Source organism: Mus caroli, chromosome 1 (genome assembly GCF_900094665.2).
Source record: "Mus caroli chromosome 1, CAROLI_EIJ_v1.1, whole genome shotgun sequence".
NCBI classification, from domain to species: Eukaryota; Metazoa; Chordata; class Mammalia; order Rodentia; family Muridae; genus Mus; species Mus caroli.
In genome coordinates this window covers 176815176-176831376 of record NC_034570.1, presented here as the reverse complement: position 1 = coordinate 176831376, position 16201 = coordinate 176815176, and the positions used below count along the sequence as shown (strand labels likewise).

Here is a 16201-nt window from a genome sequence, read left to right as displayed (position 1 = left end):
AAACCATCTGCTATGAAGCAACTAAATGCTCAATGATGCATTACAGAATTATTTAGCTCTCAAAGAGCCCGAAAGTAGTTAGTAATGATGGCATCTGCACAGAGAGCAAACAGCCTATTTATATATGATCTATTACTTCATAAGCTGTATGAAGGCCCTCATTTCTTAAAGCAGCAGCCGTCTTGATTGCAAGGATTAAATTGTTGCCAAAAAAGAAAACCTGTCAATTATCATCTTAAGATTAGCATCTATTTTCTTCCAGTGAGTTACATAAGCTTCTTGTTGAACCCAGTACAGCCATGATTCCCGGTCAGACTAGACTGGTCTAAGGTGGATTGCTCTGACTGTAATTAAAAGGTAAATAAATACACTTTATACCTCCGAAAACCATATCCTCTGGAAATTTCATCTTCTTCATCTTTTCTAAAATAAAGCCTATTAAAGAGGTACATGGCATCTTATGTTTTTAAAAGACAAAACAAATTACAGTAGAGGGAAAAAAATCTCTCATCCAAAACCAGTCACGTTTCAATTCTTTTGGTATCTCTCTTGTGTGTTTTTTGGTATGCTTAGTTTAATTTTAAGATGCTCCCTCTTTTTTGAATGCCCTGCAAATCGGGTGTTTGGATTGGATTGATGGTTCAGTGGTTAGGAGCATGTATTACTCTTACCATGAAACAGGGTTCAATTCCCTACACTCATATCAGAAGCCTCACAACTGTACTTAACTCCAGCTCCAGGGAATCTAGTGTTTTGTCTCTTTAGGTACCTGTATATGTTCACATACTCACACAGAGACAAAGACATACGTTCTTTAAAAGAAAACACGCTGTGCTTATGTGTGTGTATGTGTGTGTGTGCGTGTGTGCTCATTTGCCTGTATATTTGTTTTGTGATACACAAACTGATGATATATTTCTTTTATTCATAACATCCTAGAAATACCAACATTTTGAACTCCTATAGCCACGCAAAGTAACAGTACCCAGCACTGAGCAGAACAGAATCTTAATATATACAACAACAGAGAGGCATCTAAAATGTGCTCTGCTACAAAACAAAAGCCACAGAGAACAATGAGCGGGGCTCTGTGGTTCGTTCTGGACAAGGCAAGCCTGCAGAGTGAAGAACAGATCAATGGCCACTAGTGGTCAGAGGTCAGCGAAGGGGTTGATGAGGGAGTTGGGGGAGGGACTTCTTAGAGACTGTTGGTGTTGGGATTTTGTCTATCTCAATTGAAGGAAAAGTTGAATTTATAGAATCCATGAAACTGCACACCAAAAATCCATCTGATGTACATTTAACCTATTTTAAAGTATATTTCTAATTTACTATAAATTCAAGAACTTATCAAGTCTCAGCTTTACATTGTCTCAGGAATATGCATTTATTCTGTCAGCAGCTACGGAATGGGAATGCTATGTATCCCAGGCGCCCCCCTCCCTGACCACACTGGCAGTCATCTTGCATTCTGGGGGTTGGGGGTGGAGTCAGTAAGGTAGGAGACTTACATATTAGGTCCTGGCAGAGAGCAGAGCAGAAAGGAAGAATGGAGGGAGGACCTCCCAGAGAAACTCCCATTTGCGTAAAATATTGAATGAGACAGAGGGTGACACTGGCTGCTTGTGGCAACCTAATAAAAGTCTCTCAGACACTGAAAGTGGGGTGAAGGGGTCGAGGAAGAGGAAAAGCCAAGAGAGGTGAGAACCAGCGATGTCTGCTGAGGGTCCTGCTCATAGTAAGAACTTCCCTTGGTGTCAACATTTAAGCAGTGGGCAGTAGTACACTCTTGCTGTCACTGACAGAATCATGCTATCTTGTGTGACTAGAGAACATCAAGGTGGTGGCCTCTGTGTGTGTATGTACAGCAGAGAGCGGAGAACATCAAGGTGGTAGTGGTGGTGGTGGTGGTGGTGGTGGTGGTGGTGGTGGTGGTGGTGTGTGTACACCAGAGAGCAGAGAGCATCAAGATTCAATCAAGGTGATTGATCTCTTTGCAGAGGTCAAGTCATCTGAACTTAAACACTGGGGATATCAAGGTGGTGGTGGTGGTTCAATCAACCAGTAAATCAATAAAATAAATACATAAAAATGTCAAATATATACAATGCAATTTTTTTAGCAAAAAAATTGCTTCCAAAATATAGGCTATTATAAAGTAGTGAAAACCAAAACCAAAATAGCCAAACGCTTTAAAAAAAAAAACTTAGAAAATACTTTTGAAAGCAATATTCTAACCTTTCCCCCTCATCCCCTCACCCCAACTCCAGCCACCTTCACTTCCTACCTGCCAATTAGCAGTTAGTTAGTCTCTCAAGTAGAAAGGCAAACTCTAGCTTGCTGACATCCAGGTGGCACCTGCCTCTCATGAACTGTGCTCCTCAGTCGGAGTCTGCCTGGGACTGGACTCAGGGTTCTAGCCCTAATTGTGATCGAATGCTTTTGTATTCTGTGTAAGCTATGGTGGCTCACTCTCCTCACAGGCAGTCCTGGCCTACCCCTCCAGGAAGACAGCCCTGTTCTTTCAGTCCCCACTGGTGCGACATCCACCAAATGGCCTCAGATTATTCAATCAACTCTGCTCTCTTGCCAGTCTAGTGTCAGAATGGGAGAGTGTTAATTGGCCCCTGCAAAATAGGTAGGCAAATTCGAGGTGTAAACAGCAGGCCTGCCAGGCTTCTGCGATGCAGGCCTGCCATTTCAATACAAAGGGATGAGCTCTTCCTCCGTGGGGTCCTCCAGAGCCTTCAACCTTGACCTACAGGGAGCACCTTTTCTACCAGTGACAGGTAATTTAGCTTTCTCGCTAAGTTCTGGGGCTCTCTGGTGGTGAATTATGTATGGTGCTTCCGTGATGCAGACACCTGTCCACTGAGAGCCAAACTAAAGCTGATAGATTCCTCTTAAAGACCTTAGATTAGATATAAACTACCTTTTTCCCCCTAGAAAAGTCGTCAAGGATGCCAATCACTTGGCCTATCCCTGCCTCCATGATTTCAGGGACTTGAGCTTTGCTGAAAACAGACTGGTTCTCAAGTCAGTGCTCAGGCTTCTTCTTCCATTGTCCAAAAGAGTTCTGTGCCCTTTTTAATTAATTAATTTAATTTAAAGTTCCTGCACTTGTGCCCATCAACATGGATTTTAAGATAATTCATTAAACTGCATAAATAAATGCATCGTATTGACTCCTTTTTAGCAACGATGTTTGACCAGTTTTTAAAGCAGCCTTTTGTTTTGTTTTGTTTGTTCTTTGAGACAGGGTCCCGCTACAGAGCCCTAGAGCCCTCCCTGGCTGACCTGGAACTCACTGGAGGGCCTTGAACTTAAAGATATCTGCCTGCCTCTACCTCCCAAGTGCTTGGATCAAAGGCATGTGTTGCCACAGACACCTTGGAAAGCAAAAGCAGCTTTCGAAGTAAAACAATTTCACACCACACTCTATGTGTACAATGTCATTTGGGAGACATAAATATTTCAGTGTGAAAAATAGGTAAGACATAAAGTAAGTGAGGTGGCAAAAAGCCTTATAGACACACACAGGGGCAGGGCACAGAGGACTGGATCTTTGGGGAAAGGCTTAAAGGGCTCAAGATGGGGAGTAGGTGTGTGGTGGGAGTCAAGAACACTGGGCAAGAAGAGGCAGGTAGGCTTCCCCAAAACAAAGCACACTTACACCCTGCTCAGGTGGCACCTGGCCAGTCAGGCTTTTCAAATCCAGATCACTACATCAGTGGAACAAAGTACTTGGGTTTTGGACATCCCTGTGGACTCTTCTATCTCGATGCTATGGGTCATTCTGGTGAACGTGAGCATAGGTGAGCCCAGACTTGAGATTGAGGCACTTACACAGGAAGCTGCCATTATCTTAGGATGAAGAGAGTTTCAGCCAAGCACTGACCTTTGAACCCACTTCCCTTCCCCTGAAAGTGACAGAAGCCTTCCTTCCCCTTCCCTGCTGCAGAAGAGACTCCCTGACTTCCTGTCTATCAGAGCTAGGAAGGGAAGTATGATCACCCTATGAGTCAAGGGCAGGCAGCTCCATTCCCATTAAAGATGGGGTGTAAATGGGGAGGACCCTCCTGAGATGAACCCCTCCCACAGCCCGGGTGCTCCAGTCTCCCTACGGAGAGCAGGCAGTGGAATCTCATTAGAAAACTAATACAATAAAGACATGCAGATCTTAAGGGTGGGTGAGGAGCGCAAATCAAATTACCTTCATTACTTTATTCTGCACCTCGCAGCGCTTCTGCCAGTGGACAATTGCATTAGATCACTGGGGCGATCAAAAGGCAAAAACTCCCTGGAAATTCATTGTCTAAAGCCAGACTAGGGGGCAAGGGAGTCCCAGAGGAGGAGGCAGGAGTAAATTGTGTTGACCCAAGGCATAAATTTATGACATCTATCCACATTCATGTTAGGCCTTTTGCTTTTCAGCTCCCAGGTCAATGTCTTGTTTTATGTTAGCTGTACACACAGGTCTGGGAGGAAGGAAAATAACACTAGCGGGCTATGGAGACTCACTTGACTTTTAGAGCCTTGCTTCTTAACAATGTCTAAAATTCACGAAGCCCTTAGAATTGTCTAACACACACACACACACACACACACACACACACACACACTTTACTGGAAGAATTCTGGACTTCATGCCAATACTTTTTATAGACAGAAACAAACATTTAGAAGGGAAAATGTAAGCATTAAATAAGTGGTCTAAGTTTTGAGGGTTTTTTGTTTTTGTTTTTTTACATGAGAAAAGGAAACTATAATCACGAGTGATGTGTTCTGAGAATTAAACTACAGAAAAGCGTGAGAGCAAAATGAGCTGTGATAGAACTCAACACACACCGTATCCAGCAAGAGCTGAGGGAGGTACTGGGTGCTAGGATTTCCTTCTTGAGTCCATTGATGTGTTGGTTGCACTACTTAGCCTGTTGTGCTACTGGGAAGTGATAGGGCCCAGTAGGGGTGTGATGATTAGCTTTGGCATTTTGACCCAACCTAGATCACGTGAAGATGGTCAATGAGGGGTTGCCCCCTTTAAATTGGTCCTAGGGCATGTCTGCTGTGGGAATGCTCTAAGTTAACTGATATGAAAGTACCCAGCCCACTTTAACACCATTCCCTGGCAGGAACTCTGAACTGTCTCTGTGGAGAAATGGACTTGAGAACAAGCAGGTGAGCTTTCATTTGTGTCTGCTAGACTGTGGATGTGATGATGTGGCTGACTGGATGTGATGTGGCTGACTGTGGATGTGATGTGACTGGCCGAAGTCCTGCCTTCACTTCCCCACCATGATGTAAACTGAAAGAACTCTTTCTTTACTAAGTTGCTTTGGATAAGATATTTCGTCACAGCAACAGAAACAAAACTAGAACAGAGGGGATATTGGGAACACAGCCCCCTTCCTCTCTTTACTTCTTAGCCATCTTGAGGTGAACAGGCCTCCCCCACAGGCTCCTGACCCAATGTAGTTTACTGCCACAGACCCAAAGCAAAACTCTCAAGTGATCACAGAGTAAAATCAAGCTATGAGCCAAAATCAACTTTTCCTCTTTATAAATGCTTTCTCTTGGTTATCTGTCACTGCAACCAAAAGCCTACAAAATACAATTGAAGTTGAAATAACACACACCAGAAAATGAAGAGGCACTCATCTGAGTCCCAGGAAGCAACAGGATGTGGATATAAACAAAGGGACATAGGAGTCAGCTAAAACAGTTCTAGTGACCAAAGCTTTGCTTTAGTATCTTTAAGTTTATGTTCTCTTTTTGCTGCCCTTAGCAACTGCACATAGTAAATGGCGGTTTCTATGGGTTGATTTGTAAGTGAATGGCTTGCATGGAATTCCAGATAGGCCTTGGGCCCAGCAGGAACTTGAATCAAACACAGTTATCTTGGTAGAGTGGGGGTGAAACAAATGGGAGAAAAGAAGTTCTGTGTATGGAAAGAAAATGAGTAAGAGAAAGACATGCAGGCAGCCACAGGAGAGAGATTTAACAATTATACATTTAAAAATGACCCATCTCAACACTTAAAAAGTCCTTTCATAGACTTCTTACAAGTTTTGAGCAAGGAAGCTGTAACTTAGAACATACATGAAATTCCTACACATCCATAGTTCCATACTTAGATGAAATTTAAGTGGCAAAGGAAGACTAGGAACGAAGCATAAACTCTCCGTGCCTTAAACCTGGGTTGTACATGGTGACATCTTTCTAGAAAGGCAATATGAAAAGAAAGCAGATGTGATGAAACACACCAGTACTCCTAGTTCTCAGAGTCTGACTCAGAGTTCAAAATCAGTCTGGTAAGATCCTGCCTCAAAATATAAATAAATAAATAAATAAATAAATAAATAAATAAATAAATAAATAAAATTCAAGTACAGTCACAGTGGAGTGGGTAAACCTGCCAGATCCTACAACCTCAGCCAGTGGATCTAGGTCCTTATCAACTCTGATACTTCAGAATTTTGGTGTGTCCTTGGCATGATAAAAATGACATTTTACCTCTGTGAACACGCTCCTAAAGACCCACAGCCCCAGTCTAATTATAAAGGGGAAAAAATCCAACTATTTTTAATTGTAGGACAAAGTACCTAACCAGCACTCAAAAAAAAAAAAAAAAAAAAAAGAACTGTCAAGGTCAGCAGAAATGAGAATGTCTGAGAGACTGTCATAGGAGGAACCTCAGGTGGTTTGATGAATAAATATGTCCTAGACTGGGCCAGAATAAGACACTAGATAAAGCCAATGGGACATTAGCCAGTGTGGACATTAACAGTAAAGTATGATCAGTGGCTCATGTATGAACTTAGCAAATCATGGTAATATACTGATAATGGGGAAAGGAAAGGGATGCTTGGGTATCCATGATCCCATGTGAGATGTAGTGGTTTATGGATGATGTTCTACAACAAATGGGTAGAAAATGAGAACAAGTACATATTAGTTTACTGTTCCATCATTATACTTGGAAATTCCATCAATGCCTACTCGTTGAGGAACTATTTCTCTGTACTCTTTAGTTTCAAATATCACATCCTTGGCTATCTTCACACTCCCCATCATAAGAAAAAGTAATTCTCTACTAACTATCCATTGTTTTTCAAAACCTGCTTGCATTAAAGAATATAGACGGGGCACTGTCTTTTTGCTTTTGTTTTCAATACAACACAAATTGCCCTAGATAGCCTGGCTCTTGCTCTCAAAGAACTTCCCATCAGGTCAGAAAGGAGTCAGAGAGGTCTTTGTATCTTTTCCCGTGCTTCTCAAGCTTCTAGAGTACTGTCAAAATGAACCTAAAGATTTAAAATATTAGGGAATCATTACTGGCATCATCTGAAATGACTAGTATATGAAGCCTAATCAATGTGAGGGACAGCCAGGTTGTATTTAAATGTGTTATTACTGAGTACTCCTAACACCCAGCAAAGCAGTAGAGTGCAATCTTTCTTCCCCTGTGGTCACCTACACGACTCTCATTCACTTTGTTTTACACAAACAAGACTTTAGGTCCAAGTGTTTTACCACACCCTCCAAGATAACTGTAGGGATAAAACATTTGGGAAGAAAGGCCTCTCTGGAATGCCATCCAATCCACACAGACTGACCAAGAACTATATGCAGTTGCAAAGGACAATTGGAAAGGGAATATAGAATTTAAAAAAACCAAAACCTTAAAAACAAAATAAGAATTGCAACATTTGCATGATTGATTTCAAAATAGCAAGCATAAACAACACATTGTTTATCTTGATTGCTGGGACTACAACTTTTAATGCTAGTTTCATGGAGAAAAATGAACTTTGACCAGGTCTTACTAAGAGAGTGGTGTATGAATTGGGTCACAAAGTAGAACTCAGGATAGGGAGAGAAATTAAAAACTCACACTGAAGGACCCAGAATATGGCGAGAAAACCTGAAAAACATGGAAAATTAAATATTCACAAAGTAGAACTCAGGATAGGGAGAGAAATTAAAAACTCACACTGAAGGACCCAGAATATGGCGAGAAAACCTGAAAAACATGGAAAATTAAATATTCACAAAGTAGAACTCAGGAATTTATAGCAGAGATAACTGGAAAGGAGTAAACAAACGTAGGGGGACATGAGGGGCTGGAAGAGTGGAGAATGTCTGTGGACGACTAGGGCTAGTACTGATGGAGGCCACCGAGAATTTCTGTTAATTTTATGGGCAATCTATTTAGAATACTTGGGCTGGAACACTAATAAAATAATGGACTGGCTGCGACAATAATTTTTCTCACAGGACAAACTTTTGAGAGTCAATCTACAGTGTATCTACCTATCTGAATTTAAACTATATATGCATACATATACATATGTCTCTGACCTTATATAAACTATGTAACCCACTCATTGGCCAATGGTGGTAGAAATCTATTCCATAACATTCAACTAATTATTATCTAAGTATTCCAGAGACAGTAATTTAATAGACAGGAAGCACTAGGACATACAGGACCTGAGAAAAATATTGGGGGAGCTGTCTATATAAACAATGTGATTTTAAAAATTCATGATCTCATCAAGTGTGGTGGACTTCAGGGCCAGTCTCAGATACATAATTAGTTAAAGACTACCCTTGGGTAACATGAGGACCTGTCTCAAACCAAACAAAACAAAAAAACATGATCCCATGTGAGATGTAGTGGTTTATTGATGATGTTCTACAACAAATGGGTAGAGAATGAGAACAAGTACACATTAGTTTACTGTTCCACCATTATACATGGAAATTCCATCAATGCCTACTCGTTAAGGAACTATTTCTCTGTACTCTTTAGTTTCAAATATCACATCCTTGGCTATCTTCACACTCCCCATCATAAGAAAAAGTAATTCTCTACTAACTATCCATGGTTTTTCAAAACCTGCTTGCATTAAAGAATATAGACCATTTCTTCTATAGTTTCCTGATACCATTTATTTGGAGCCATTCAGATCCTCTACATCACAGTACTAAGCATGAATACTGACTAGTGACTCCCAAGGCTGCCACTACATTTCATTGAGGATGACTACTAACAAAGGATTATTTAAAGTACACAGGAAAATAAAAATGCCATTGCATTTCCTGGCCGTGCTAAGTTTAGCAACTAGAACTGTACACTTAAACAGATATTTCAACCATAACTACTCTTGAACCCCTGGGCTGTTATTTATGTATTCCCAAATGCCATCCTTCATCCTGGGCTTCACCCCTGCCTTCCTTAGAGTACCTAAGGTATACTTAAGGACAGTCCCATTCCCATAACAAATACTTGTCCCTTTCTTTTGTTTTCTTAGCCCAAGTTCAGAAAATTTATTTTGCTAGAACAATTTGATATCTTAAGCATTACTGAGCCAACGGGACATCAGAATAAAAGTTGTCTAAAGTAAAGGTACAGCACATTAACAAACAAATGATCCTTAGTCATGAAGTTATAAATGCAGAGTAGGATGGGGGTAAGAGGTGAGTTAATCCAAACTACAACAATCAAGTCTTTAAACCACCTTCTGAATGGGTCTTCTGGATTGTTCCTTTCTTCTTGTCACTTTAAGCTCCCTTAAAAAGTATTCAATGGGGAATCACAGGAGGCACTGTTCTGTGGGTTCTTGAAGCTATATCAGGTATAGTCTGGCTACGTTACATGTAGTGGTTTCTGTATTTGTTTGGTAGAGTGACCTATGGCAAAGCAGGCTCAGTTACCCCACCAGTCAACCCCCTGGGAGCTATAATTTCCTCCATATCCATCACTGTTGTAAAAGCCTCCATAGCTACCTCCACCAAACCCTCTGCTGCTGCCATGGCTGCCTCCACCGCTGCGATTGTTGCTAGCACGGCCACTGCTGAAGCTGGAACTGCTGGCACCGCTACTTTGTCGATAGTCTCTAGCACCAAATCCTCCACTAAATCTGCTCTTGGACCGTCCACGACTGCCACCCTTGTAATGGTGTTCAAAAGCCATGTTTTCTAGCCAAGATGGCACTTCTTGTTTTGCTTCAACAAGAAGATCCAATAAATCTTTGGTAATATTTATGTTCCTCTCGTTGAAGAATGAGGTGGCAAGGCCAAGGTTTCCAACACGACCTGTACGGCCAATGCGATGCACATATTCTTCGATGTCACTAGGCAAGTCGAAATTGATGACATGTTTCACATTGGAAATATCCAGTCCTCTTGCAGCTACTGCTGTAGCCACTAGAATTGGACTTTTTCCTGATCGGAATTGGTGAAGGGCCTCTTCCCTATCTCGCTGAGATCGGTCTCCATGGATACTGGTACAAGCATATCCTTCGTGGTATAAGAAATCCTCCAGAGAATCTGCACCCTTTTTGGTCTCCACAAACACCAATATCAGGGAATCCTTGCCCGTTGCATTCAGGAGGTCAAGCAGAAATGACCGCTTGTCTGCTTCTTCCACCCACACGACTTTCTGTGTGATGTTCTCAGAAGTAGACCCAACTCTTCCTACGGCCAGAAAGATATATTCATCCAAGAAATCCCGAGCCAGCATCTGTATTTCCTTAGGAAAGGTAGCACTAAACATCATAGTGTGGCGGACACCTTTTGGAGGCATGGTGTCTTGCTCAACTATTCTTCGTATCTGAGGCTCAAAGCCCATGTCCAACATCCGATCCGCTTCATCTAACACCAAGTATTTGCAGAAGTCCAGTCCAATCTTTCCTCTCTCCATCATATCTACTAGCCGTCCTGGAGTAGCTACTAACAAGTGACAGCCACGTTCCAAGTCTCGAATCTGCTGCCCAATATCAGCTCCACCATAAACCACACAAGGACGAACTCGAGAGCGGTATGAGAATTTCCTGGCCTCCTCATAGATCTGCACGGCCAATTCTCTGGTCGGAGCCAAGACCAAGGAGATTGGATACTGTTTGCGACGCCCATACTTTCCATTCTCCTTCATGGCCCTCAAAGCTTCACCTGGACCATCCGTATAGATCTGACTCAAGATAGGTAGAAGAAAAGCTGCTGTTTTTCCAGACCCTGTTTGGGCACAAGCCATCAAGTCTCTTTTCTCCTTGATAATAGGAATAGCATGCTTTTGCACAGGAGTTGGGCGTGTGTAACGAGTGAGCTCGATGTTTCCCATAATAATCTCTCCCATCTCGACATCGCTGAAACTTTCAATATGTGGAGGGCAGTTATTCCCTGTCGCCTCAACCGGGATGTCATCATATTTCTCAAAGTTAATCCCAGTGTTGCCTCCGGAAAAGAGTTCCTGTTCCAAGCGTTCGCTTGGTGGGAGCGGTTTCGACCAGTCATCCTCGTCTGCTTTGTCACACCAGCGACTGTTCCCGCCCCGCTCAAATTTGCCAAAGCCACTTCTACCTCCCCGGCTGCCAACGCCCTCGTAGTCACTCCGCCCGCGGTCGTCAAACCTTCCCCTGGAGCCGCTTCCGCCGCGGTCACTGAAGAAACTGGACTTGGCTCTCGTGTCGCTGCGGGACCCGAAGCTGCTGTAGGCATCCTTGTCTTTACTCCACCGTGAGCCGTCTTTGTCGTAGGACGCCTTGGCGGCCTCCCGGTTCCGCAGGTGAGGGGGGATGTAGCGCCCTTTGCTGGCTGTGCTGCCCCCGCTCTGGCTGTCCGGAGACGTCAGGTCTAGGCCAGCCAACTGCTGGTCCAGCCCGAGCTCATCTTCCTCTGCCACATGACTCATCCCTGAAGAGTACGGAGAACTCTGGGGCTTGCCTCTGCCGAGCTACGCTTTCACCTCAGAGGTCCTCTGTGGGGTGAACGGCGCGTCCGTCTGTCCGTCTGTCCGTCCGTCCAGTGGGCGACCTGATTCCCCCAAAGCCCGCTCTGCCGGCGCCGCGGGCCTCCCGTCCCTCTCACGGCCTCTCTCCGCGCTAACGCTATGGCTTCTGCCCGCCGCAGCTCCTGCGCGCCGATTTCTAATCTCGCGAGACTTCCTGGTCAGGCCTAGCGCGCCATCGCCCGCGATGCGGTCACAGGGCCCGCCGCCCTGTCAGACTTACAGCGGCGGAACAGCACTCGGTTGAGTTCATAATGGAGTTAGATGTACACGGCGGCCCGTAGCCCCCCGGAACGTCGATCAACCCGACCGCTGCCCTGTTTGGCTTGAACTTCACCTTCCCTCTACTGCGCGATTTCCCCCGTGCGTGCCTTGGAAGTCCTCAAGATCTCGCGAGAACTCTGCCCTCTAGCAGTGAGGCCTTGAAAGTTCCTGTAGGCCTCTTGGCTCTCCGCTGCTCACTATGGCGTTGTTTGTTTCTTGTTGTGTTTTGGGGTTTGTTCTTCCGTCCTCTCCCGCGCTCCACCTTTTCCTGTCGTTTCCGAGCTGTGGCGGTTCTCCGGTTTAATTAGCTCTTGCTTTCTCCGAGGGCAGCCTTTCTGGGACCGGAGTTAGGCGGAAAGAGGCCCAAAACCAAGAGGGCAGCGGGTCACGTGGCCACAGGTGTCCCGTGGAGTGGCCATTTTGTGCAGTAGGAAACGGTTGCTTGAATACAGTGTTCGGAATGGGGGGCGGGGTAGGGGGAAGGGGCGGTTGGTGGCAAGGGTGGGGTCGGGGAGGTAAAGGGGAGTGAAGAATGTGTTTCCCTTAAGACCAAGTAAGGACAGAAAGCTCGAACCTGTTGACCAGGGGGAGGGGGCCACTCCACAGTTGCCCAGACCCCGCTTGGAGACCATGGAAAGGGCGCTGACAACCGGTGGTAGCACTGGTTCCACAGAGTAAACGACACACGGAAACCAAGAGATGCTGCCTTGCATCTCCTAGTGCCGGGTATTCGGAACCCTTAACTCCTCAGATCCAACCTGAGTGGGATTCACCCCGGATCCGCGACCTGACGTGGCCCTGCTCCTGCAGCCACAGCTCTGCATCTCCCTGGTGTGCAGGTTGAGGGTTGCTGGAGGGGCTCCTGCTCTGCACAAACACCTTGGCCATCCTGCTTAGTATGGGGCAAGGAGAGAGGGCTTGTGTATTTCGAAATAACTCCACGATGGGTGATTTGGGCCAAATAGTGTTTAAAGATGTGGCTTTGACCGTGGGTTCCCTTGGAAGTCTAAGGGATGGTGCGAAATGTGTGCCACTCATTTTTGTGCAAGATATTTGTAATCTGGAAAGATGACTTGGCACTTAAGAGCACTTGCTGCTCTTGCAGAGGAGGGGACTTGGTTTCCCAGCACCCACATCTGATGGCTCACAACTGTTATTAACGTTAGTTCCAGGGGAATTTGATGCCCCCTTCTGGCACCCCAGCAGTCACACATAAAACTGCAAGCACATACATAGACACATAAATTTTTAAAGTGGTTTAATAACTGCAACAGAAAAGATCATTACTGGTTTATTTCATAATAGATGTTGTACATCCTGCTTCTGCCATATATAAATGTTAATTGAAAATAGGGCTTCTCTCTCTCTCTCTCTCTCTCTCTCTCTCTCTCTCTCTCTCTCTCTCTCTCAGAAGCTTTAGAATCTAGGCTAAAATGACTGACCAATATGACCCTATATATTGAATATGATGTATGGGGTACAGAAGAGAGTGGATGAAGGATGTTTGTTTTCATGGGTTCTTCTAGGATCTTTAACCCCACAGTGGACAGCTGATAAACGAAGTCAGTATACCCAGGAGAGCAGAGATCAGAAACATAGACAAAGAGGGGATTCCTTGATCCCATTAAGTCTGAGGTCTGCCTAACCTTTGAAACTGAATTATATGAACTGTTAGGTCCTTTGTATCTTTATGCCATTTTAAAATGGATTTATTTTTTCATGACAGGGTTTCTCTGTGTCCTGGAACTCACTTTGTAGACCAGGCTGGCCTCGAACTCAGAAATCCACCTGCCTCTGCCTCCTGAGTGCTGGGATTAAAGGCGTGCGCCACCACACCTGGCTTTAAAATGGATTTTTAAAGTTACTGAGAACATAGAGTCCCCAAATGACACCAGTATGGGCTACTAAACCATAATTAGTCAAATCTTTTCACCATAAGAAGTGCAGAATAAAGGACCAAAGGGAAAAACACCCTGACCCTGACTTAACCTCAAGCTGGAGACCTGGGCCAAGAAACAGAATCCCACCAATCCTTGAGCTTACTCCAGAAACCCACCCATCCCTAAGCGTGCGAGCGCTCTTAAAGTAAAGAATTGAAATCCTACCAATCCTCACCTTGGAACCATCCATCTTGAAAGCTCCCCACTTCCCCCAAGAGATGCCACTGCCCTTTCTGCTCAGGTCCCTGGTGCTGCTCTACCAAGCAGAGCTATCCACCCTCCTGAGATCCAGTTTTCCTTCCAATAGATCTGTGAGGTTTGTTCTGTGGTGTGACTGCAGTCTTCCTTGATTCCTGATTGCCAGGATATCTCTGGCAGCAGAGATGTGATGTAACACTTCTGCCACAGCCTAGTTTTGGTTGGGAGACCTGCTCCTGCCAGAGCAGAAATGTTACACTTGCACTGGGGAAACCTTTCTGGGCAGCTGGAGCAGAGCTGTTACAAGAATGGAAACAGTATCAACTAGAACTCTGGAAGGCTGCTTAAAAGAACTTTGAAAATTAGGGAAAGGCCAGAGAGGGTCTTTGGGGTAACTGGGTGAGTTGAGTAACTTTATTCTGAATGTCCTGGAGTCTTTACCAACATTAGTGCTATGAACCTTCACTACAAGAGCTTCCTTGATAGCTTTTCTGATATTCCTAGGCTCATGATCATGTCATGGTCAGGGGGTTGGTTAAATGTTTAGCCTTATATTGCTCCAACTCTAAGTTTTAAAAATTCTTCCTTCAAATAAATTATTGGTGTTGAATTTCAGGTTGGTAGCTTTCCAGAATAGCTCTCTTTCTCAGCAGTTCCATGTTTTACTATTCCCCTCCCTTTGACTATAGAAGTGATAGGGTGGAATTTCTGTCATTAGGTTGTAAAACATCACAGATCATCTTGTTGGACTCCTGCACTATAAATAAGAAAAACTCAAGCTGTAAAATATAATCTGAAAGGAATCATAAAAACATGTCATGTTCTGGATTCTAAACCATAATAAGATGTGAATAAGACTATATATTTGGCTTTTCTTCAACTCATTCTTAATCTACAAATGAAAAAAAAATTACATATATAGTGCAAACCAGGACCTATCTTTGACCATGCCTTAAGATCTTCTCTAGTAAAAAGCATGCACCTGGCCTGTGTTTCTCCTCTGCTTCATTTGCTTCTCTGTCTGGATCCACCCAACCCCCACCCCTAAAGAATTTCAGTCACTCCCTACATTTGGCTGCCTCTCAACTTCTGAACTGAACTTCTAAAAGTTTAAAGGGGAGATGCTCTCACAAGGAGATTTGCTTGTCTCCAAGCCGGGCTGTGCCTTCCTTTAATTAAAAATGGTATTGATTTTTCTCTGCTTAATGATAGGCACTAGTCTGCCCTCCTGATGTTCACCACTGACAGCTTAAGTATGAAACAAAGGGCACTTATTCAGCACTTAATGCAAAATTATGACTGATTAAAAAGTGATTTATCATGAGAACTACATCTGCATAGGGTGTGTGTGTGTGTGTGTTACTGTACCCAGAGTTTGGACAGCACAGCAGGATTCTGAGAACAATTCTCTCCCTTTGTAGTCCAGTTCTCTCCAGATTTTCTCCCCTTGTTTCCACACAAAGTGGAGAACACAATATTCACTGAATTCAGGACCATGAAACACAGGAAAAGAATTGCGGAAGTCATGATTGTAGCGTCCAGCAACTGGTTATTGTTAGGATGCCCTGCTGCCTTCAGGAGGGAAAACAACATGGTCTTCTTAGTACTCCATTCTTCTGGTGCCTGCCTTGCTGTCTGCTGTGTGACATGCTGGAAGTGGACACAACACACTGGGTGAAAAAGGACCACTAAAAGATTTAGAAAGATATGAGAACCTAGAGGAAAACAAAAACAACTTTTTAAAGCCCTGTCTATAGCTGTATCATTTTCATACTCTAGAAAAACAAAGAAAAATATCTGAAGAGAGTAGAGGAATAATACATCTATCATACAGAGTAACAGAAAATTTTATTTTTATTTTATTAAATAACTGACTTCTCAGAAGTAATTCAAACAAGAAGAGAATGGAACACTAAATGTATGTAAGTAGTGGAAATATTTTGTTTTTCAATGCTGGGGTGTGAACCCAAGGGCTTTAAACATGCTAGGTAAAGATGCTAAAACTGTG

The 16201-nt window shown here is 43.8% G+C and overlaps 1 protein-coding gene across 1 annotated transcript; it reads right to left on the bottom strand.

The window, feature by feature from the left end:
- Positions 1–8670: 8670 nt before the first annotated feature.
- LOC110302889 (putative ATP-dependent RNA helicase Pl10) lies at positions 8671–12466 on the bottom strand. Its single transcript, XM_021173686.1, has one exon. The coding sequence runs from the start codon at positions 11693–11695 to the stop codon at positions 9713–9715; it is 1983 nt and encodes a 660-aa protein (XP_021029345.1). The 5' UTR covers positions 11696–12466; the 3' UTR covers positions 8671–9712.
- Between the last annotated feature and the right edge of the window lie 3735 nt (positions 12467–16201).

Bases quoted from the DNA above. Each gene is read 5' to 3' on its own strand.
- LOC110302889 (XM_021173686.1), bottom strand. From the start codon at position 11,695: ATGAGTCATGTGGCAGAGGAAGATGAGCTCGGGCTGGACCAGCAGTTG.